The sequence below is a fragment of the Heterodontus francisci genome, chromosome 11, assembly GCF_036365525.1.
Source record: "Heterodontus francisci isolate sHetFra1 chromosome 11, sHetFra1.hap1, whole genome shotgun sequence".
Lineage (NCBI taxonomy): Eukaryota > Metazoa > Chordata > Chondrichthyes > Heterodontiformes > Heterodontidae > Heterodontus > Heterodontus francisci.
The window spans coordinates 111,183,815-111,206,652 of record NC_090381.1 but is presented as its reverse complement, the minus strand read 5'-3'; the positions used below and the strand labels follow the sequence as shown (position 1 = coordinate 111,206,652).

The 22,838-nt window shown below is 45.9% G+C and overlaps 1 protein-coding gene across 1 annotated transcript in view; it reads left to right on the top strand.

Moving 5' to 3' along the window:
• Nucleotides 1-22,838, top strand: part of LOC137375468 (segment polarity protein dishevelled homolog DVL-3) — a 154,566-nt gene that overhangs the window by 119,268 nt on the left and 12,460 nt on the right. The window contains exons 7-14 of the mRNA XM_068042757.1: nt 1,578-1,647; nt 4,220-4,359; nt 5,718-5,794; nt 8,361-8,428; nt 14,798-14,947; nt 16,767-16,898; nt 17,413-17,580; nt 18,808-19,026. Coding sequence (XP_067898858.1) covers nt 1,578-1,647; nt 4,220-4,359; nt 5,718-5,794; nt 8,361-8,428; nt 14,798-14,947; nt 16,767-16,898; nt 17,413-17,580; nt 18,808-19,026 — 1,024 coding nt within the window. The remainder of the gene's footprint in view (nt 1-1,577; nt 1,648-4,219; nt 4,360-5,717; nt 5,795-8,360; nt 8,429-14,797; nt 14,948-16,766; nt 16,899-17,412; nt 17,581-18,807; nt 19,027-22,838) is intronic.

The following is a 22,838-nucleotide window of genomic DNA, read 5'->3' as shown; positions in this document are numbered from 1 at the left end:
TTTCTAGTTGGGTGGCTAACCTGTTGGCCCCGACTTTTCAGCTGGAGATCTTGGGGGTCAAGGACCTTGTGCCGAGCCGCTTTCTGCACTTCACCGTTTGCCGGGGTAGTGTGTCGCTCCACTTTGTGAACGTGTACGTGCCCAGTCCCGGCGGGTTGCAAGCGCATTTCTTTGAAGAAGTGTCCGCTTCCTTGAGCTCTATTGATAGTGGCGAGTGCATCATCCTCGGGGGGGATGTGAACTGTACCCTCGAGGTGAGGGATCGCTCCGGTCCCCAGCGCAGCCAAGCGCGATGGAGAGGTTGAGGGAACTGATCAGCTCCCTCGACCTGGTGGACGTCTGACAGAATCTCCATCCCGACTCCAGTCCCTTCACCTGGAAGTGGAGGGTCCCGAATTAACCACCTTTACATTTTGCAGGCGTACGTCTCCCACGTCACGACGGCCTCCATGTGGCTGGTGCCGTGTTTGGACACCACCCGGTGTGGGCGGAGTTCACTCCGCTCCGCATGCAGGCGGGGTCCGCGTACTGGCACTTTAACAACCGGCTGCTGGAGGACGAGCAATTTCGGGACTCGTTCCGTCGATTCTGTGCCGCTTGGAGAAGGAAGCAGGGGGGCTTCCCCTCCTTGAGGCTCTGGTGGGATGTGGGCAAGATTCACATCCGTGTCTTCTGTCAGGAATACGCAAAGGGGTCGACCAAGACTCGGGAAGCCGAGATCGGGCACCTAGAGAGGGAGGTGATCGACTTGGAGACCCGTCTTGGTCAGGCCGTCGCAGATCCAGAGCCGGCCCTGTGGCAGGCGTACAAAGAGAAGGGCGTGCTCAGGGACCTGCAGCTCATAGGGCCCCAAGGCGCGTGCATGAGGTCACGGATCCAGATCTTGGAAGGTTACGTTCGCGCCCGGGTGTCCCTGCAGAAGGAGCATGCAATGTCCGCCGGTTTGCTTGAGGCCTTCCGCAACCAGTGGGCACCACAGGGGCTGGAGTGCATCTTCAATGCTGAGAATGGCACTTTAATTTGAGTTTTGTTTTATTTATTCAATTTTAATAAAGTTATTTTATAAATTGTTTATAAGGGGGGGCCTGAGGAATAAAAGCCCCCTTGACAAATAATATCTGAAGGGGGCCTGGGGTATAAAGGCGGGAAAAAAAAGGGGTTAGATACAGAGTAAAGCTCCCTCTGGTCTCTATTGGTGTCCTGTTTGAAAGCCTGCACTGGGGACATTGGGTGAGGACAGGATCTGGCTCATCTGCCGGTTTGCTTTGGTCAAATTGCCTGCTGATACTGGGCACAGACGTACAATATGGTGATAATGAGATTGCCTGGCACTCATTGAATGCTTCGCCAATGCGAGTCCCTTCGGGGAGGGAGGTGCAGTGAAATAACATGCACAAGAAAAATGCTCTGAGCTCTTAAGCACGCTGTCCATGTGCGGTGAAATCATCCAGCTCTTCTCATTCAGAGTGTGGTCCAATTCCTCTGTACCTTAAGGAGACCATAGGGAGGGTCTGTGTTAGCTCCGTGCTCTCGAAAAGTGTTGCTGGAAGGTGATGGATGTTTCTGCTCTCTTTCAGTCCTCCTCGTTTAGCAGCATCACAGACTCCACCATGTCCCTCAACATCATCACCGTCACTTTAAACATGGGTAAGTGTCCAGTTCTCTATCTCGGGAGGTGAGGACGGTCGTTATTAGCGAGGGGGTTTGCGTGAACTGATGAGGTGGTGGGGAATTGGTTCAGGCTGTTTTGCAAGAATCATCCTATTAGTAAGTTAAACACTGAGGTATGCATAGCAAAATTTTGCAGCACATGTTACAATACTTGGGTCTTAGAACGAACACAAGCGACATAGAATTGTACAACACAGTAGGAGGTTATTCAGCCCATTTTACCTGTGCTAGCTCTTCTAAAAAGCTGTCCAATTAGTTCCACTCCCCTGCTCTAACACCATAACCCTGCACATTTTTCCTCTTCACATACATGTGCAATTGTCTTATTCTGTTACTGTAGAATTTGCCTCGACCACCCTTTCGAGCAGTGTATTCCAGGTCATAACAACTCACTGTGTAAAAAGAATTCTCCTTATCTACCTCTGGTTCTGTTGCCAGTCACTTTAAATCTATCACTTCAGACTTTATTTCTTTCTCTTCCTCACCCCTCCCAATCTCCGCAAAACATTCCTATATGACATCATAAATTTGCCTCGGTATTTACCTGGGAATCTAACATGGTGGGCGTGACATTAGAAGAAGAGATCAAAAAGATATAAAGGCATTTAAGATAGAAAGTAGGGTGATAATTAATAAACTGATCAAATTCAAAGAGGATAAAACTCCTGGTCCAGATGATTGCATCTGCCCATATTAAACAAAGATAGGGAAGAAATAGCAAAAACCTTATATATATATTAAAAAAATCACTAGAAAAGGGAATAATACCATCTGCCTGGCGGACAGCAATGTGACTCCTTTATGTTAAAAAGAGATAGGAACGGGTGCAGGGATCTCGAGACCTATTAGCTCAATGTCATTGTTAGGAAAGATAATGGAATCCTCACTCAAAGATGTGACAGAGAAACATCCAGAAACTGAAAATAACAATAAAGAATAGTCAGCATGGATTCCAAAAGGGAAGGTCATGCTTGACAAACCTTATTGAATTCTTTGAAGGAATGCTAGAAAGATTAGACAAGGTTAATGCAATAGACAAAATATACTTGGATTTTCAGAAAGACTTCGATAAGGTACCACATAGTAGATTCATGACTACAGTCAGAACATGTGGAGTCACTGGACAGCAAGCTGGCTACAAAACAGAAAACAGAGAGTAGGGGTTAAAGGTAGATACTCAGGCTAGCAAAAGGTAGGAAGTGGTGTTGCACAAGGATCGGTGCTGGGACCACTGTTGTTCACCATTTACACAAATGATTTAGACTCAAGAATCGGAAGTACAATTTCAGTATTTGCAGCTGATACCGAATTGGGGGTGTAGTTAATACAGAGGAGGACTGCGACAAAATATAGGAAAACCTTTACAAACTTGCAGAATGGGTGTGAAATTGACAAATGAACTTCAATTTAAATAAGAATGAGATAATACATTTTGGTAGGAAAAATAAGGAGGCCAGATATTCCTTGGAAAAAAAGTGTCAAAATGGGGTAGAGGAACAGAGGGATCTGGGGGTACAGATACACATCACTAAAAGTAGTGACACAGATACATAAGATCTAAAAAAAAAGTCAAGCAAGGCAGTGGAGTTCATTTCTAGAGGGATAGAATTGAAAAGCAGAGAAGTTATGTTGAACTTGTATAGAACCTTGGTTAGACCACACAAGGACATAGAGGCATTGGAGTAGGTGCAAAAGAGATTTACTAGAATGATGCCAGAAGTGAGAGGCTTTACCCATCAGGAAAGATTGAATAGGTTGATGCTCAGGGAAGGCCGAGGGGTGAACAGATAGAGGTCTTTAAGATGATGAAAGTGGTTGAAAGGGTAAATGTAGAGATGTTTTCACTTGTAGGGAGACCAGAACTAGGTGCCATAAATATAAAATAGTCACTAATAAATCCAATAGGGAATTCAGCAGAAACTTCTTTACCCACAGAGTGGCGAAAATGTGAAACTTGCTACCACAATGAGTTCTCTTATCTTTGGCCTCCTTGTCTCGAGAGACAATGGGTAAGCGCCTAGAGGTGGTCAGTGGTTTGTGGAGCAGCACCTGGAGTGGCTATAAAGGCCAATTCTAGAGTGACAGACTCTTCCACAGGCGCTGCAGATAAAATTGGTTGTCGGGGCTATTACACAGTTGGCTCTCCCCTTGCACTTCTGTCTTTTTTCCTGCCAACTGCTAAGTCTCTTCGACTCGCCACTCTTTAGCCCTGCCTTTATGGCTGCCCGCCGGCTCTGGCGATCGCTGGCAACTGACTCCCACGACTTGTGGTCAATGTCACAGGACTTCATGTCGCATTTGCAGAGGTCTTTAAAGCGAAAACGTGGACGAGTAGTTGAGGTGAAAAGCATAGATGCATTTAAGGAGAAGCTGGATGAAGAAATGAGGGAGAAAGGAATAGAAGGATATGCTGATACTGTGAGATGAAGTAGGGTGGGAGGAAGCTCGTCTGGAGCATTAACACCAGCACGGTCCATTTGGGCCGAATGGCCTGTTTCTGTGCTGCAAATACTTCATAATACTTTGATGTTCACATTTTTCCCTTCAGAGAAATACAACTTCCTGGGAATCAGCATTGTGGGGCAGAGTAACGAGAGAGGCGATGGAGGGATTTACATCGGGTCAATCATGAAGGGAGGGGCCGTGGCAGCAGATGGCAGAATCGAGCCCGGAGACATGCTGCTACAGGTGGGTCCTTGGGTCATGCTCGTTCGATTCATTGGAACAGGGGTTGCCAAGTGGCTTGCTCACCCAGCTCGGGGAGAGGGAGGGGGCTGGTCGAGGGTGAAACATGGATGTAAAATTGGAGTGAACTGGTGTTACAAAGAATCTACACCGTAAGAAACAGGGCATTGAGCCCAATTGATATGTGCCAGTGTTTATGCTCCACACAAGCCTCCTCCCACCTTCCTTCATCTCACCCTATCGGCATGTCCTTCTGTTCCTTTCTCCCTTGTGTTTTTCTAGATTTTCCTTAAATGCATTCATTTCTGTTCACCTCGACTACTCCATGTGGTAGTGAGTTTCACATTCTCTGGGTAAAGACATTTCTCATGAATTCCCTGTTGGATTTAATAGTGACTATCTTATATTGACAGTCCTTGGCTTTGTTCTCCCTCCACAATTGGAAACATCTTCTCCATGTCAACCCCTTTCATAATTTTAAAGACCTCTATCGGGTTACCCAACCGTCTTCTCTTTGTAGAGTAAAGGACCTCAGTCTACTCAGTCTTTTCTGATAGCTGTACTCTTGGCAGTTCAAATATCATTCTTGTAACTCTGTTCCAGAATATTCCTCAGATTGGACCCAGAAGCAGAGGCCTGTCGTTGGTAGGGCAACTCAACAATCATGCTGTGCTGCCCTTGTGACCTGGGCAGGTGAATGTCCCTGTCAGCATCTCCCGTCGCTCAGTCAGATTAAAGTACCTCGGCAACACGAAAGATCCCTTTTCACGTGTCAGCTGTGGCTCACTGGGTAGCAATCTCCCAGCTGACTCAGAAGGTTGTGGGTGTAGTTCCACTCCAGAGACCTGAACACAAAATCTAGGCTGCGCTCCATTGAGGGAGTGCTGCATTGTTGGAGGTGCGTCTTTCAGATGAAATGCTAAACCGATGCCCCATCTGCTCTCTCAAGTGGATGTAAAAAAATAACAGGGCACTGTTTGAAGAAAAGCAGGGGAGTTCTCTTCGGTAACGAAAACAGAAAAGGCTAGAAATACTCAGCAGGTCAGGCAGCATCTGTGGAGAGAGAGACAAATGATGAAGGATCACAGACCTAAAACATTATCTCTGTTTTTATGTCCTTCTGTACTCTGGTCTGTGTGGAGTTAGTTGGTGTGAGACCGGGATGCAGTTGGGGGCCAACAAGGTCTCAACATCCCTGATCCTGACGGAATCAGCCAGCTTAACTGCTTCTGATCAGCATCTCGCAATCCCTGCTGAAAAGTCCACACATCAATGCTGGGTTCAGCTTGTCTGCGATCTCCTCCATGAGGGACTTGCTTATGTTCTCATGATGAATAATTGTGGCTTTTCCTTCATCTCAGGTCAACGACATAAACTTTGAGAACATGAGCAATGACGATGCAGTGCGAGTTCTGAGAGAAATTGTTCACAAACCAGGGTAAGAGAGTAATTCCTCACAGACTGTCACAGACCTGATCAAGTTGTCAGCCTGAGCTCAGTGGGTAGCACTGTCCCCTCGGAGTCAAAAGGTCATGGGTTCAAGTCCCACTCCAGAGACTTGAGCATTTAATCTCAGCTGAACTCCAGTGCAGTACTGAGGGAGTGCTGCACTATTGGTGATATTGTCTTTTGGATGAAAGAGTTAGCCCTGGGCCCCGTCTGTCCTTTCAGGTGGATGTAAAAGACCCCATGGCTACTATTCTGAAGAGCAGAGGAGTTCTCCCCAGTATCATGGCGAATGTTTATCCCTCAACCAAGATCACTAAAAACAAATGATCGCGTCATTATAGCAATGCTGTTCATGGGAGCTTGCTGTGCGTAATTTAGCTGCCAAGTTTTCTACATTACAACAGTGAAAGCACTTCAAAAGTACTCCATTGTCTGTGAAGTGCTTTGGGACGTTCTGATATTGTGCAAGGTGCTATATAAATGCAAGTTCTTTCATTTCTTTGAGTTCTAATGCTGTAGTTGGGAAATAAACAGTTTGAGGAGTAACCTTTTGGACTTAACTCCCCATGTACAAAGCCACAGGAAATTGATCAGTATTCTTTCAAAATATCCCCTGAAATTTATAACAGTGAAATGTGTGCAGTGTGGCAGAAAGTGAATGCAGCTCATCTGTTTTTTTTAAGAACACAAGAAATAGAAGCAGGAATAAACCATATGACCCATCGAGCCTGCTCCGCCATTCAAAACTGTCATGGCTGATCTTGGGATTCAACTCCACTTTCCCGCCCGCTCGCCATATCCCTTGATTCCCTGAGACACAGTGGCGCAGTGGTCAGCACCGCAGCCTCACAGCTCCAGCGACCCGGGTTCAATTCTGGGTACTGCCTGTGTGGAGTTTGCAAGTTCTCCCTGTGTCTGCGTGGGTTTTCTCCGGGTGCTCCGGTTTCCTCCCACAAGCCAAAAGACTTGCAGGTTGGTAGGTAAATTGGCCATTATAAATTGCCACTAGTATAGGTAGGTGGTAGGGGAATATAGGGACAGGTGTGGGATTAGTGTAGGGATTAGTGTAGGATTAGTATAAATGGGTGGTTGATGGTCGGCACAGACTCGGTGGGCCGAAGGGCCTGTTTCAGTGCTGTATCTCTAAACTAAACTAAACTAAACACTAATAATCTGTCTGTCCCATCCTTGAATGTATTCAACAATGGAGCATCCACAGCCCTATGGGGTAGAGAATTCCAAAGATTCACAACCCATTGAGTGAAGTAATTTCTCCTCATCTCAGTCCTAAATTATCCTGAGACTGTGTCCCCATGTTGTAGATTCCCTGACAAGCAGAAATAATCTCTCAGTGTCTACCCTATCCAACCCCTTTAGAATCTTATATGTTTCAATGTGATCCCCTCTCATTCTTCTAAACTCCAGAGAATACAGGCCCAGTTTACTTAGCCTCTCATCATAGGACAACTCCCTCATGCCAGGGACCAGTCTAATGAACCTTCACTGTACTGCCTCCAATGCAGGTATATCCTTTTTTAAATGTGGAGACCAAAACTGCACACAGTATTTCAGATGTTGTCTACCCAAAAACGTGTGCAATTGTAGCAATTTTTCCTTATTCCTGTACTCCAATCCCCTTGCAGGAAAGGCTAACGTGCCAATTGCCTTCATAATTGTTTGCTGTACCTGCATGTTAACTTTCTGCAATCCTTGTACAAGCACACCCAAATCTCTTTGAACATCGACATTCACAAGTTTCACACCTTTTAAAAAAAATATTCTGCATTTCTATTCTTACGACCAAAGTGCAAAACTTCACACTTCCCTACATTATACTCCATCTGTCATTTTGTTGCCCACTCAATTAACCTGTCTATATCTCTTCGCAGCCTCTCTCTGTCCTCCCCACAGCTTACCTTTCCACCTACCTTTTGTATCATCAGAAAACTTAGATAAATTACTCTCTGTCTCTTCATCTAAGTGATTAATATAGAGTGTAAATAGCTGAAGCCCCAGCACTGATCCTTGTGGCACTCCACTAATTACTGCCTGCCAACTTGAAAATGCCTGTTTATACCCACTCGTTGCTTGCTGTCCGTTAACTAATCCTCTATCCATGCTAATATTACTCCCAACTCCATGAGCCCTTATCTTGTCTATTAACCTTTTGTGTGGCACCTTATCGAATGCCTTTTGGAAATCCAGGTATACTACATCTACTGATTCCCCTTTATCTACCCTACTCGTTACATCCTCAAAAAACTGGAATAAATTTGTCAAACAGGATTTCCCTTTAGTAAAACCGCGGTGACTTGTTATAATCATACTGTGCTTTTCTAAGTGCATTGTTAAGACTTCCTTAATCGTTAAGGTCGTTTTGTTCTTAAACCAGGCTAGTCTCTCAGCAGCTGTCAGTTTTCAGGATGGCTGTTCAAAGAGGAAAAGATGCGGAAATCCTGATGTTTCCCTTAACTGTTTACTTTCTAGAGTTTTGAAGAGGGTTTTATTAACTTGGTGTGTGGATGTCCTAAGTTCTGTTGTGTTGTTTCCTTAAGGCCCATCACGCTGACTGTTGCCAAATGCTGGGATCCAACACCTCGCGCCTGTTTCACACTCCCCAGAAGTAAGTAGCTTCCACAGTGGTGCATTGGTCTCAAATAAGGAGAAGGAGCTAAAAGGAAGCGAACGAGAAAAGGAATGGGGTTAAATATTTGCATTACTATATTAAAAATCTCATGGTTGCCACGATTTGGCAACATCTTTCCATTGTAAATTCCAGCGTCCTGTGGGAATAGGCTATGTAAACTTGTCACTCTGTAATTACCACCTCCTGCCAGTGTCGGGGGAGGGGGGGGGGGGGGAATGGGGGCTACAGCATCACTGCTGGCGGGTGGGTACAGTTACACCATGACTAGTTTACAGGTCATTTCCTTTTCATATGTTCAGCACCATTCGTGACTTCCTCAGATACTGAAGCAGTCCGTGTAGAAATGCAGCAAGACCTGGACAATATCCAGGCTTGGGCTGATAAGTGGCAAGTAACATTCGCGCCACACAAGTGCCAGGCAATGACCATCTCCAACAAGAGAGAATCTAACCATCTCCCCTTGACATTCAACGGCATTACCATCACTGAATCCCCCACTATCAACATCCTAGGGGCTACCATTGACCAGAAACTGAACTGGAGTAGCCATATAAATACCGTGGCTACAAGAGCAGGTCAGAGTCCAGGAATCCTGAGACGAATAACTCGCCTCCTGACTCCCCAAACCCTGTCCACCATCTACAAGTCAGGAGTGTGATGGAATACTCTCCACTTGCCTGGATGGGTGCAGCTCCAACAACACTCAAGAAGCTCGACACCATCCAGGACAAAGCAGCCCGCTTGATTGGCACCCCATCTACAAACATTCACTCCCTCCACCACCGACGCACAGTAGCAGCAGTGTGTACCATCTACAAGATGCACTGCAGCAATGCACCAAGGCTCCTTAGACAGCACCTTCCAAACCCGCGACCTCTACCAACTAGAAGGACAAGGGCAGCACATACATGGGAACACAGTGGCGCAGTGGTTAGCACCGCAGCCTCACAGCTCCAGGGACCCGGGTTCGATTCCTGGTACTGCCTGTGTGGAGTTTGCAAGTTTTCCCTGTGGCTGCGTGGGTTTTCTCCGGGTGCTCCGGTTTCCTCCCATAAGCCAAAAGACTTGCAGGTTGATAGGTAAATTGGCCATTATAAATTGTCACTAGTATAGGTAGGTGGTAGGGAAATATAGGAACAGGTGGGGATGTTTGGTAGGAATATGGGATTAGTGTAGGATTAGTATAAATGGGTGGCTGATGTTCGGCACAGACTCGGTGGGCCGAAGGGCCTGTTTCAGTGCTGTATCTCTAATCTAATCTAATCTAATCTAATCTAATCTAACACCACCACCTGCAAGCTCCCCTCCAAGTCACACACCATCCTGACATGGAACTATATCGCCGTTCCTTCACTGTCGCTGGGTCAAAATCCTGGAACTCCCTTCCTAACAGCACTGTGGGGGTATCTACCCCACATGGACTGCAGCGGTTCAAGAAGGCAGCTCACCACCACCTTCTCAAGGGCAATTAGGGATGGGCAATAAATGCTGGCCTGGCCAGCGACGCCCACATCCCATGAAAGAATTTTTAAAAAAGGACCTTATAATGGAAAATGTTAAAACGAGACAGAATAGGCAACTTTAAAAAGACAGGCTGAATTATATATGCACACTGTGGTCCAACTATCCCTTGGCCTCTAACCGATTGGATTTAACTCCCCATGTGCAAAGCCACAGGAGATCAATTAGCCTTTTAAAATGTCCTCTGAAAGTTAAGAAAATGTAACATGTGTAATATGCTGCATGCAATGTTTCTTACATTACCACCATGACTACACTTCACAAAAGCTCTTCATTGGCTGTAAAGTACTTTGGGATGTCCTGAGGTTGTGAAAGGCATGAAAGAAATGCATGATTTTTGTTTATTTTTTTCTCAATTCATTTTTTAAATTTTGGGAAAAAAAAGCAGATACAGAAAGTCACGTGAAGCCATCAGATTGTTGCAAAAATCCAACTGTTTCATTCATGTACTTTTAGCAAATCAAAACTGCTGTTCTTACCCGGTCTGGTTCTATATGTGACTCCAGTCCCACACCAATGTGGTTGACTCTTAACTGCCTTCTGAAGTGGCCAAACAACCAGTCAGTGTATCAAACGGGTTGAAGAGGAAGACCCAACAAACTTTCTCAGGACCATCAGAGATGGGCAACAAATGCCATCCTTGCCTCATGCCAAGAAAAAATAATTGAAACAAGTGATGGTCTACTCTCAACTCCAAATAGTTTAATTCAAATTGTTGGATGACACCAAAAAAAATTTGGATTATCAGGAGCCGATCATATTTTGTCCATCTGTTCAGCTACAGTATTGGTTTATGCCCGTCCCCAAGATTGCACAGAACCCAGATGCCATGCCACCTGAATGCTCAAATATCTGTCTATACATTTGACCAATTGGGGTACTATAACAGCTATTGCTATTGCTAAATCAACGACTTCTGGTGTAGTTGTGCAGTTTTGGTGCATCGGAAATCACTTTACATCAGTGAAGAAGCAGCGGTATGATGGTCTACTGTGTGTGCATTTGTGACTATGCTGCATGAATCATGGGGAGCATCACAGCATAGTCCTATCCAATCTTCACCTGAAGTGTTCCGTTTCTCTGCCACTCACTTACACTGTTACTTTCTAATTAATGATCACTGGATAACGATCAGGAGCAAGCACCGTCTGACTTTCTAATCCTTGGAAGTCATGGGAAAAGAAAATATAGTGGGGTTGTATAAAGCCTGGCCAATCCGCTCCTGCTTGTTTTTAGCCTCAGTCGAAATTGAGTTTCTCCAACCCTCAGTTTCTCTTAGAGTGGGACAGGCAACTTGTTGATGTTATGGAGCAAGTGACGCGGGTGAGGTGTGGGGCGGGCGACGTGAGATGTACAATCAACTTTTGTGCATTATTACATGGCACTTTGAGGAAGGCAATGGGAAACTACCTCATGTATTCTTTTCTCTAGTTTCTTGCTCATGGCTAACACAAGTCAAAGGTATAAGACTAACAGGACTAACAAAACGCTTGTATCGTGTCTGGCAGGGAGGGAAGAAAGTGCAAGACTGCGAGACATGGAGAAATGAGCAGAGGACCTGCCCGAGGCAGATCACTAAAACAACAACCTCTAATTTGAGCCCTCTTCCCCTCCCACCACTCCCCCACCTCTCCACACCCTCTGTGAGGTGGTTGTGTGTAGGGCCCTTGGAATGATGGTTATGGAATGTTAAGTACAAGCTGGAAATTGTACATTGGTCCCACTCTAGGCAGAGTTCAGCATTGTGCTGGACAAAGGAATGTAATGTGGTGGCGTGGGGAAATCTCCAAAAATACCAACTGTGGTGACAGAAATTATAATCTGAAGGAGGGTAAAACCTAAGCAACTGGCACCACAGACTGTGATTAAATTAATGTGTACCACATCGCTCGCCACATACAATTTGCCTGCAGGCTAAGCTGATATACATGACAGCGTCAAGTTATTTGGTATACTGTTACACATGAGCAGTGTTATTTTATACATTCTCTGTATATGGGTGTCGCTGGCAAGATTGGCATTTATTGCCTATCCCTCGATGCCCCTTGAGAAGGTTTAGTTTAGTTTAGAGATACAGCACTGAAACAGGCCCTTCGGCCCACCAAGTCTGTGCCGATCATCAACCACCCATTTATACTAATCCTACACTAAACCCATATTCCTACCACATCCCCACCTGTCCCTATTTTTCCCTACCACCTACCTATACTAGGGGCAATTGCTAATGGCCAATTTACTTACCAACTGCAAGTCTTTTTGGCTTTGTGGGAGGAAACCGGAGCACCCGGAGAAAACCCACGTAGACACAGGGAGAACTTGCAAACTCCACACAGGCAGTACCCAGAATTGAACCCGGGTCGCTGGAGCTGTGAAGCTGCGGTGCTAACCACTGCGCCACTGTGCCTCTGTAAGGTGGTGCCTAGAACCACTGTCTTGAACCGCTACAGTCTGTGTGGTGTAGGTACTCCCACATTGCTGTTAGGGAGGGAGTTTCAGGATTTTGACTCAGCGACGAGTAAGGATTGGCAATATATTTCCAGATCTGGAAGGTGTGTGTCTTGGAGGGGAACTTACAAATGGTGGTGTTTTTATTGCACCTGCTGCCCTTGTCCTCCTAGGTGGTAGAGGTTGCTGACTTAGGAAGTGCTGTCGATGAAGTCTTGGTGAGTTGCTGCAGTGCATCTTTTAGATGGTACACAGTGCTGCCTCTGTGCACCTCTCTCGACTCCTCCACTACTGCTAAACTATCAGGCTGCTTATCTGACATCCAGTTCTGGATGAGCAGAAATTTCCTCCAATTAAATATTGGGAAGTCTGAAGCTATCATTTTCATTCCCCAGTCCAGTTCCGTTCCCTAGCTACTGACTCCATCTTTCCCTCTGGCAACAATCTGAGATTAACCCAGTCTGTTCACAGCCTTGGTGTCACATTTGATGCCAAGATGAGCTTCCGACCTCATTTACGGCATCGGTAAGACTGCCTATTTCTATCTTGTAACATTGCCCGACTTCGCCCCTGTGTCAGCTCATCTGCTGCTGAAACCCTCATTCGTGCCTTCATTTCCTGTATACTTGACTATTCCAGTGTGCTCCTGGGTGGTCTCCACATTCTACCCTCTGTAAACTTGAGGTCATCCAAAACTCTGTTACCCATGTCTTAACTTGCACCAATTCCCGTTCACCGATCATCCCTGTGCTCGCTGACCAACACTCCCGGTCAGGCAGCATCTTCATTTTAAAATTTTCATCCTTGTTTCAAATCTCTCCATGGCCTCGCCTCTCCCTATCTCTGTAATCTCTTTCAGCCCCACAACCCTCCAAGATAATTGCACTCCTCTAATTCTCACCTCTTGTGCATCCCCAATTTTAATCGCTCCACCATTGGCGGAATCACCTTCAGTTGCCTGGTCTCTAAACTCTGGAATGTCCTCCCTACACCTCCCTGCCCCTCTAGCTTGCTTTCCTCCTTTAAGACACTCTTTAAAACCTACTTTTTTGACCAAACTTTTGGTCATCTGACTTAATATCTCATGATGTGGCTCGGTGTCATATTTTGTTTTATAATGCTCCTTGGGTTGTCTTATTACATTAAAGGTGCGATATAAATATAAGTTGTTGTTGCAGTAGAGGTCGCAGGTTCGGAATGTGCTATCAAAGGAGCCGTGGTGAGTTGCTGCAGTGCATTTTGTAGATGGTACACACTGCAGCTATGATGCGCCAGTGATAGAGAGAGTGAATGTTTAAGTTGGTAGATGGGGTGCCAGTCAAGTGGGAAGTTTTGTCCTGAATGGTGCAAACTTCTTTGGTGGTGTTGGAGCTGCACTGATCCAGACATGGCGAGTATTTCATCACATTGCTAACTAGTGCCTTGTAGATGGTGGACAGGCGTTGGGGAGTCAGGAGGTGGGTTACTCGCTGCAGAATTCCCAGCCTGTGACCTGCTCTTGTAGCCACAGTATTTATGTGGCTGGTCCAGTTAGGTTTCTGGTTAATGTTGGCCCCTAGGATGTTGATGGTGGGGGATTCAGCGATGGCAATGTCATTGAATGTCAAGGGGAGGTGGTTAGATTCTCTCTTGTATTTATCATCGTCTGGTACTTGTTTGGCATGCATGTTACTTGCCACTTATCAATTCAAGCCTGAATGTTATTCAGGTCTTGTGCATACAGGCACGGGCTGTTTCAGTATCTGAGGAGTTGTGAATGGTACTGAATACTGTGCAATCATTAGCTAACATCCCCACTTCTGACCTTACAATGGAGGGAAGATCATTGATGAAGCAGCTGAAGATGGTTGGGCGTAGGGGACTACTCTGAGGATATCCTGGGGCTGAGATGATTGGCCTCAAACAGCCACAACTATCTTCCTTTGTGCTAGATTTATGCAAAACTAAGCCCCAAACTCCCATGAAAATCCTTGCAGATAATTGAGATGGTGGATAACAGGGATTGTGAATAATCAAGGTTCCACTGTTTGACAGGAGAATAAAGACTGCCTTAGTTACAGTACGCTGTGTAACCCGACACTGCCATGTATTATCACCGTTAATCTAAGTGAATTCTGGTAAGAAGATGACACCAACGAATGAACAAAGTGAATTCATTGGGTGAGGTTGATGAATCACATGCATGCCCACAGATGCACATACACATACAGACTCTCATATGCACACATGGATACACATAGAGGCACATACATATATGCACACACTAGTTGATTTACTCAGAACTGTTTGAAGTTGTAATAAGACCCCTAATGCCATAAAGAGGCTGTCACAGGGTTAGTACTAACGTCTCCTTGTTTCTTTCCCCCCCCCCACCCTCAGGTGAGCCCATTCGCCCCATCGACCCTGCGGCGTGGGTGTCGCATACAGCAGCTATGACAGGAGCGTATCAACCATATGGTATGAGCCCCTCCATGAGCACCATTACTTCCACCAGCTCTTCCATCACCAGCTCCATCCCAGAAACCGAACGTAAGTTCCACCCGCACGTGACCATTGCCTGACATTACACAGCATGGCTTCCCAATCACCGAGCTGCTTTTCTCTCAGTTTGTACCATTTTTATTTTGTTTCACCTGTGTTGTTTGTGTGTCCCCGGAAGGGTGCAGTGCTTTAACACCAGAAATACAAAGAGATTTCTACTTGGTAACATCTGACCATTGACCTGATTTTCGCACCATAGACAGGGAAAACACACCACAGAGCAAAAAAGAGAACAGGTTGTTTAAAAATTCAGTGCATCAGCACAAAATTTTTAATTGAGCAACCAAGCTGAAGTGTCAAGGAGTATAGTGCAGGGCACCACAGAGATTGACAAGAATTAAATGGAAGGTGAGGTGAATTATGAAGCCAGGATTAGTTGACTCCAAACTCAAGCCTAAAACTATTGGAAGGAAGGGAAAACTAAGCAAGGTGAGGAGTTCCACAGTTCTGAGGCCCTGGGAATGAAAGAGTTGGAGATGAAGATAAGGCGCGAGTCTGGATTTCAGCACAGAAAAGATGTAGGGAGGAAAATACAGAGTATTTGCATCTTCAAATGAAGAAGAATGGTAAGTGGATTGAAGCACAGTATTGATCAAATAAGAGAGGCAAATGCCATAACAGATGCAGAGACCTGACAGTGAGAAATGAAACAAGAAAGGGTAGTGGAAATCTGGAACACTCTTCCCCCAAAAAGCTTTTCACGTTTGGGGTCAATTGAAAATTCCAAAACTGGGATTAATAGATTTTTGTTAGGCAAGGGTACTAAGGATTACGGAATCAAGGAGGATGGACAGAGTTGGGATGCAGATTGGCCATGATCTAATTGAATGATAGAACAGGCTCGAGGGGCTGAATGGCTGCCTACTGTTTTCTGTTTTCTTCGTATCCTCCTCAGGAGCTTGACAGATTTTAACAGAGCCTCCTCAAGCACTGATGCTTTCACATTTTTAAAAGTGTTGCATGTTGTTGAGAGGAAAGAAAACATTTGTCAACAAAATGTGCCCGAACCTCTTGGAGGCAGCTTTAGTGCTGCAGATGTGGGAGCTCATTTGAAGTCTAAGGAGTTTGTGAGGTTAATTGAATAACAAATAGGTAATAAATCCCAGATCACTCGAATCCATTGTGCCTTTGAAGTTTCCAACTTTAAGGCATGCATCAGCAGTGGAAACCCAATAAGTTAGTAAGTGTTTAGTGTGTCGTAATCCCAGCCCAGAATCTTGTGAGCCATTGATAGTTCAATGCACCTATCCATAGTGGATAGGTTTTAATGGCTTTCAGCAGAGAAACCTATCTCAGCCAATCACAGAAGCCATGAAAAATTCAAGACACCTGGCAATCCATGTGCCAAGAAAGAATCAAACCTATATTTAGAGACCCAAAGGAAGGAAAAGTGGAAAAAGAAAGTTTTAAGTTTGCCATATTTAGTGTGAAATTGCTGTATCATTGATTTTTTTTTAACCAGTAGGTGTCGCTGGCAGGGTTTTATAGAATGTTGTTTTATCTATAACAGTGACACCTATTGACAAAAAATGTAAATTGCATCAAGTGCCTCTATGGACTATGAACCCAATATTATATAATTTAGCTTTGGTTCATGGAGCAGTTCAAGTAAGCCAAAAATTGGAATCCTTAATAGTGCTATGGTGTGCTGAAATGAATAATGCTTACTATAAATTAGGCCAATTGAGGATGGCCTGTTCTCTCCACTCCATACCAACCCCACCCCTAGACTCTCAGCCCAGCACTGCACTGCTCTGTGTTTTTCATTATTTGAGGTAGGATTTGTTTGTGTTCTCTTTCTTTTCAGGGTTCGACGATTTTCATTTATCGATCCACAGTGATATACTCACCATTGTCAAGGCCATGGCGTCACCTGAATCGGGTCTGGAAGTCCGCGACCGGATGTGGCTTAAAATAACGATCCCCAATGCTTTTATAGGTATGTAGGACCCAACCAGTTGGCGAGCGAGCTGCCTGGATTATGGCCAGTTTTGACAACAATGTCCTTGATGACTGATCACGAGATAAACAGGGAAGAGGGAGATTGGCCTTAGTGACCTCAGCTCATCCATTTGCAAAAACTTGTAGGTTCCCCTCCAGCCACTGCCCCAATTATTGTGCCACTAACAAGTAGCACTTGAATGATATTGGGGCTAAAATGGGTTAAATTATGGAGGACTGCTTGAATAGACTGGGATTGTATTCCCTTCAGTATCGAAGATTGTTGTGGAACACACTGTCTGAAAGGGTGGTGGAAGCAGATTTAGTAGTAATTTTCAAAAGAGAATTGGACAAATACTTGAAGGGGAAAAATTTGCAGGGCTGTGGGGCATGGGCAGGGGGGCACGGGTGGTGAGGGGCACTAATGGGATAGCTCTTTAAAAGTGCCGACACAGGCACGATGGGCCAAATGCCCTCCTTCTGTGCTGTATCATTCTATGTTGTTTCCCCAGGTTCTGACGTGGTTGACTGGCTTTACAATCACGTTGAAGGTTTTCCAGACCGGCGCGAGGCCCGAAAATACGCCAGCAATCTCCTCAAAGCAGGTTATATCCGACACACAGTCAACAAAATCACCTTCTCAGAGCAGTGCTACTACATCTTCGGGAACCTCTGTGGCAGTGAGTCGCTAACTCAGTCTTTGTGGCGTGGCGGCATCTCAAACCTGCAGTGCTCATCCTCCCTCTGCTGTACCCCAGAAACTGGCTGCAATAACAGCCCCCCAGACTTAGAGGAACAGTGGAGGGAATGGGTAGTGTTGTACACACACATTGTGGTACATCATTGAACTAACTGGTACTCAGGCCAGTGCTGTACACACGGTGTGACCCATCGCTGAGCTAACTAGTACACAGGGCAGAGTTGTACACAGAGCAGAGTTGTACACACACGATGACCCAACACTGAGTGAGCTCTTCGGTACACACGTGTGACCAGTCACTAAGTACTGCAGTAACCTCTCCTGCAATCCCTCTCGGGGGAACTGGCAGTAGAGTGCAGTTTGTAAATGTCGTCAGAAGATTAGGAGTTCTCTCCATGTTGAAGATGTTCGTTGCTGCTGTATCTGTTACTGAGCTAACATGGTGAAGGTCAAGGCAAATTATGATGAGTCAGACAGAAGATGAGGTGGTGATTTAGTGACATCAAATTTGGGATTTAAAGCCTAAAGGTTCTAGGACGATGTGAAGACTGAGCATTCCAAAGCTTAGAACCTGCCAAGAATATTTACAAACCTACAAAACTGACGGGCAGGAAATGGCCTACTAAGCTTGCCCCACACACCATGATGGCCTGAACATGGTGACTAAATGCTTCCCACCCCCGCAGACATATAATCTCCGGTAGGCTTTCAGAATAGGAGGCTGTAGAATGCCTTTGTTCCTCTCAGTGGTGCCCCTGGGTTCAGGAACAGGAAGCAGTCTGGCCCTTTCACTTTTGACTGCTACCCAGTGACAATAGCCACTCCCAACCAATCCCCCCCGCCCCACCCCCCCCTCCCCAGCTGAATGTAGATGCTGGGTGAGGACAGAATCAGGATCGGATGTGATGACTCTCACAGTGGAATATGAAGCCACTTGGTACCCAGCGACTGATCATACCAATGGGAACAGCTGAAATAGAGTCTTCAGGGGAATGGGGTAAGTTAAATTAAGGTGTGCAGAGAAGGGGTTGGAGGTTGAAAAGCGTTGGACCTTAGACACTTGCTCCCATTGATCATAGATGAGGCAGTGCGTCGGGACCTGCAGTAAGACCACATGTCACAGGATGACCAGACATTTGGTGTCTGCCAACAGCGATTGCACTACTATTGACAGAATTAACAGCCTGTAATACTTCCATTTCTGCAGACATGGCTAATCTAACCCTGAATGACCACGATGGATCAAGCGGCGCTTCAGATCAAGACACATTGGCACCCCTCCCCCACCCAGGAGCGGCACCGTGGCCCATTGCCTTCCCGTACCAGTACCCACCACAGCACCCATACAACCCACATCCACCAGGCTACCACGACGTCACTGGATTCACTTACGGAGGGGGCAGTGCCGGCAGCCAGCCTAGTGAAGGTGAGAGACCGATATTAACCATAAGGGCCATTGCATTGTAGTGTGTCCAATTCTGGGTACCACACTTTAGAACGTTCACCAAGGTCCCAGTTGCCCTATTATTATCAATTCACTCTTCAGCAACAACAAATTGACATTTATATAGTACCTTTTAATACAGTAAAATGTCCCAAGGCACTTTAGAGGAGCGTTATTAAACTAAATTTGACATCGAGCTGCATGAAAAGGTATTAGGACAGATGATCAAAAGCTTAGTCAAAGAGCGAGGTTTTAATGAACATCTTGAAGGAGGAGAGAGAAGCAGAGAGGCAACTGACGGGGACAAAATCATTTTAAGCTGAAAGGTGAGGGAGAAAGTCTAACAATGGTTCAGGTGGCAAGATGCCCCACTCCAGCAAATTCAGGGCCATTATATAGTGCTTGATCAATATAATCTGATTGGCTGGCAGCTCTTGGAGACAGGACTTTCTGCTTCAGAGGGGCGGAAGCCACGACTGCAGGCGATCTTGCTCCAGGCAGTAGGTGAGGCCATCACCTCATTGTTAACTTCCAGCAATGAGGTAACTCATTGAGTATAGACTATTTAGTTTTCGTTTTTTTTTTTGTTTTAGAGATACAGCACTGAAACAGGCCCTTCGGCCCACCGAGTCTGTGCCGACCATCAACCACCCATTTAAACTAATCCTACACTAATTCCATATTCCTACCACATCCCCAGCTGTCCCTATATTTCCCTACCACCTACCTATACTAGGGGTAATTGCTAATGGCCAATTTACCTATCAACCTGCAAGTCTTTGGCTTGTGGGAGGAAACCGGAGCACCCGGAGGAAACCCACGCAGACACAGGGCGAACTTGCAAACTCCACACAGGCAGTACCCAGAATTGAACCCGGGTCGCTGGAGCTGTGAGGCTGCGGTGCTAACCACTGCGCCACTGTGCCAATGGTATGCTTGGCTTTATAGACAGAGGCATAGAGTACAGAAGCAAGGAAGTTACACTAAACCTTTATAAAACACTGGTTTGGTCACAGCTGGAATATTGCATCCAATTCCAGGCACCACACTTGAGAAAAGATGTCAAGGTCTTAGAGGGAGTGCAGAGGAGACTTCAGTACTGAGGGACATCAGTTATGTGGAGAGACTAGAGAAGGTGGGGTTGTTCTCCTTAGAGCAATGTAGGTTCAAGATTTAATAGAGGTGTTTAACATTTTGAATGGTTTTGATAGAGTAGATAGGGAGAAAGCAGTTCTATTTGCAGGAGGGTCATTAACCAGATGACACAAATAGGCATTAACTGGTACTTAGTGGCTTTAATGTAATAAAACGTTGAAGGTATTTGACAAAAGAACCAGAAGGGGGAATGAGGGGAATTTCTTTTATGGAGTTTTATTGAGTTAGGTCCCAAGGTACCAATGACATAGCTAGGAAAAGGGATGAGGATCTGAAAAGCGAATATAAGGAGTTAGGTTGGAAGCTAAAAGGCAGGACGAGCAGAGTAGTAATCTCAGGATTGATACCGGTGCCACGTGCTAGTGAGGCTAGAAACAGGGAGCGAGTGCAGCTGAACACGTGGCTACAGAGCTGATGTAGGAGGGAGGGCTTCAGATATGTGGATCATTGGGATACCTTCTGGGGAAGGTGGGACCTGTACAAGAAGGACGGGTTGCATCTGAACTGGAGGGGCACCAATATCCTGGGCGGGAGGTTTGCTAGAGCTCTTTGGGAGGGTTTAAACTAGTTTGGCAGGGGAATGGGAACCGGAGCTACGGATCAGTGGATGGGGTAGCTGTTGAACAGGCAGATACCGAGTGCAGAGAGTCTGTGAGGAAGGTTAGACGGTTGACAGGGCAAAGTTGCAGCCAGTATGATGGGTTGAAGTGTGTCTATTTGAACGCAAGAAGTGTCAGGAATAAGGGTGATGAACTTAGAGCATGGATCAGTACTTGGAGCTACGATGTTGTGGCCATTACGGAGACTTGGATATCACAGGGGCAGGAATGGATGTTGGATGTTCCGGGGTTTAGATGTTTCAAAAGGAATAGGGAGGGAGGGAAAAGAGGTGGGGGAGTGGCATTGCTAATCGGGGATAGTATCACAGCTGCAGAAAGGGAGGTCGTCGAGGAGGGTTTGTCCACTGAGTCATTATGGGTGGAAGTCAGAAACAGGAAAGGAGCAGTCACTTTATTGGGAGTTTTCTATAGACCCTCCAATAGCAACAGAGACACGGAGGAACAGATTGGGAGGCAGATTTTGGAAAGGTGCAGAAGTAACAGGGTTGTTGTCATGGGTGACTTCAACTTCCCTAATATTGATTGGAACCTCCTTAGTGCAAATAGTTTGGATGGAGCAGTTTTTGTCAGGTGCGTCCAGAAAGGTTTCCTGACTCAATATGTAGATAGGCCGACTAGAGGGGAGGCTATGTTGGACTTGGTGCTTGGCAACGAACCAGGCCAGGTGGCAGATCTCTCGGTGGAAGAGCATTTCGGTGATAGTGATCACAACTCCCTGACCTTTACTATAGTCATGGACAGGGACAGGAGCAGACGGGATGGGAAAATATTTAATTGGGAGAGGGGGAATTACAATGCTATTAGGCAGGAACTGGGGAGCATAAATTGGGAATAGATGTTCTCAGGGAAATGCACAACAGAAATGTGGAGGTTGTTTAGGGAGCACTTGCTGCGACTGCTGGATAGGTTTGTCCCGCTGAGGCAAGGAAGGGATGGTAGGGTGAAGGAACCTTGGATGACAAGAGATGTGGAACAGCTAGTCAAGAGGAAGAAGGAAGCTTACTTAAGGTTGAGGAAGCAAGGATCAGACAGGGCTCTAGAGGGTTACAAGGTAGCCAGGAAGGAACTGAAGAATGGACTTAGGAGAGCTAGAAGGGGACATGAAAAAGTCTTGGCGGGTAGGATTGAGGAAAATCCCAAGGCGTTCTACAATTATGTGAGGAACAAGAGGATGGCCAGAGTGAGGGTAGGGCCGATCAGGGATAGTGGAGGGAACTTGTGCCTGGAGTCGGAGGAGGTAGGGGAGGTTCTAAATGAATGCTTTGCTTCAGTATTCACTAGTGAGAGGGACCTGGTCGTTTGTGAGGACAGCGTGAAACAGGCTGATATGCTCGAACAGGTTGATGTTAACAGGGAGGATGTGCTGGAAATTTTGAAAGACATGAGGACAGATAAGTCCCCGGGGCCAGATGAGATATACCCAAGGTTATTACAGGAAGCGAGGGAAGAGATTGCCGCGCCTTTGGTGATGATCTTTGCATCTTCACTGTCCACTGGAGTAGTACCAGATGATTGGAGGGTGGCAAATGTTATTCCCTTGTTCAAGAAAGGGAATAGGGATAACCCTGGGAATTATAGACTAGTCAGTCTTACGTCAGTAGTGGGCAAATTATTGGAGAGGATTCTGAGAGACAGGATTTATGATTATTTGGAAAAGCATGGTTTGATTAGAGACAGTCAGCATGGCTTTGGAGGGGCAGGTCATGCCTCACGAGCCTTACTGAATTCTTTGAAGATGTGACAAAATACGTTGATGAAGGAAGAGCAGTGGATGTGGTGTACGTGGATTTTAGCAAGGCGTTTGATAAGGTTCCCCATGGTAGGCTCATTCAGAAAGTAAGGAGGCATGGGATACAGGGAAAGTTGGCTGTCTGGATACAAAATTGGCTGGCCCATAGAAGACCGAGGGTGGTAGTAGATGGAAAATATTCAGCATGGAGCTCGGTGACCAGTGGTGTTCCGCAGGGATCTGTTCTGGGACCTCTGCTCTTTGTGATTTTTATAAATGACTTGGATGAG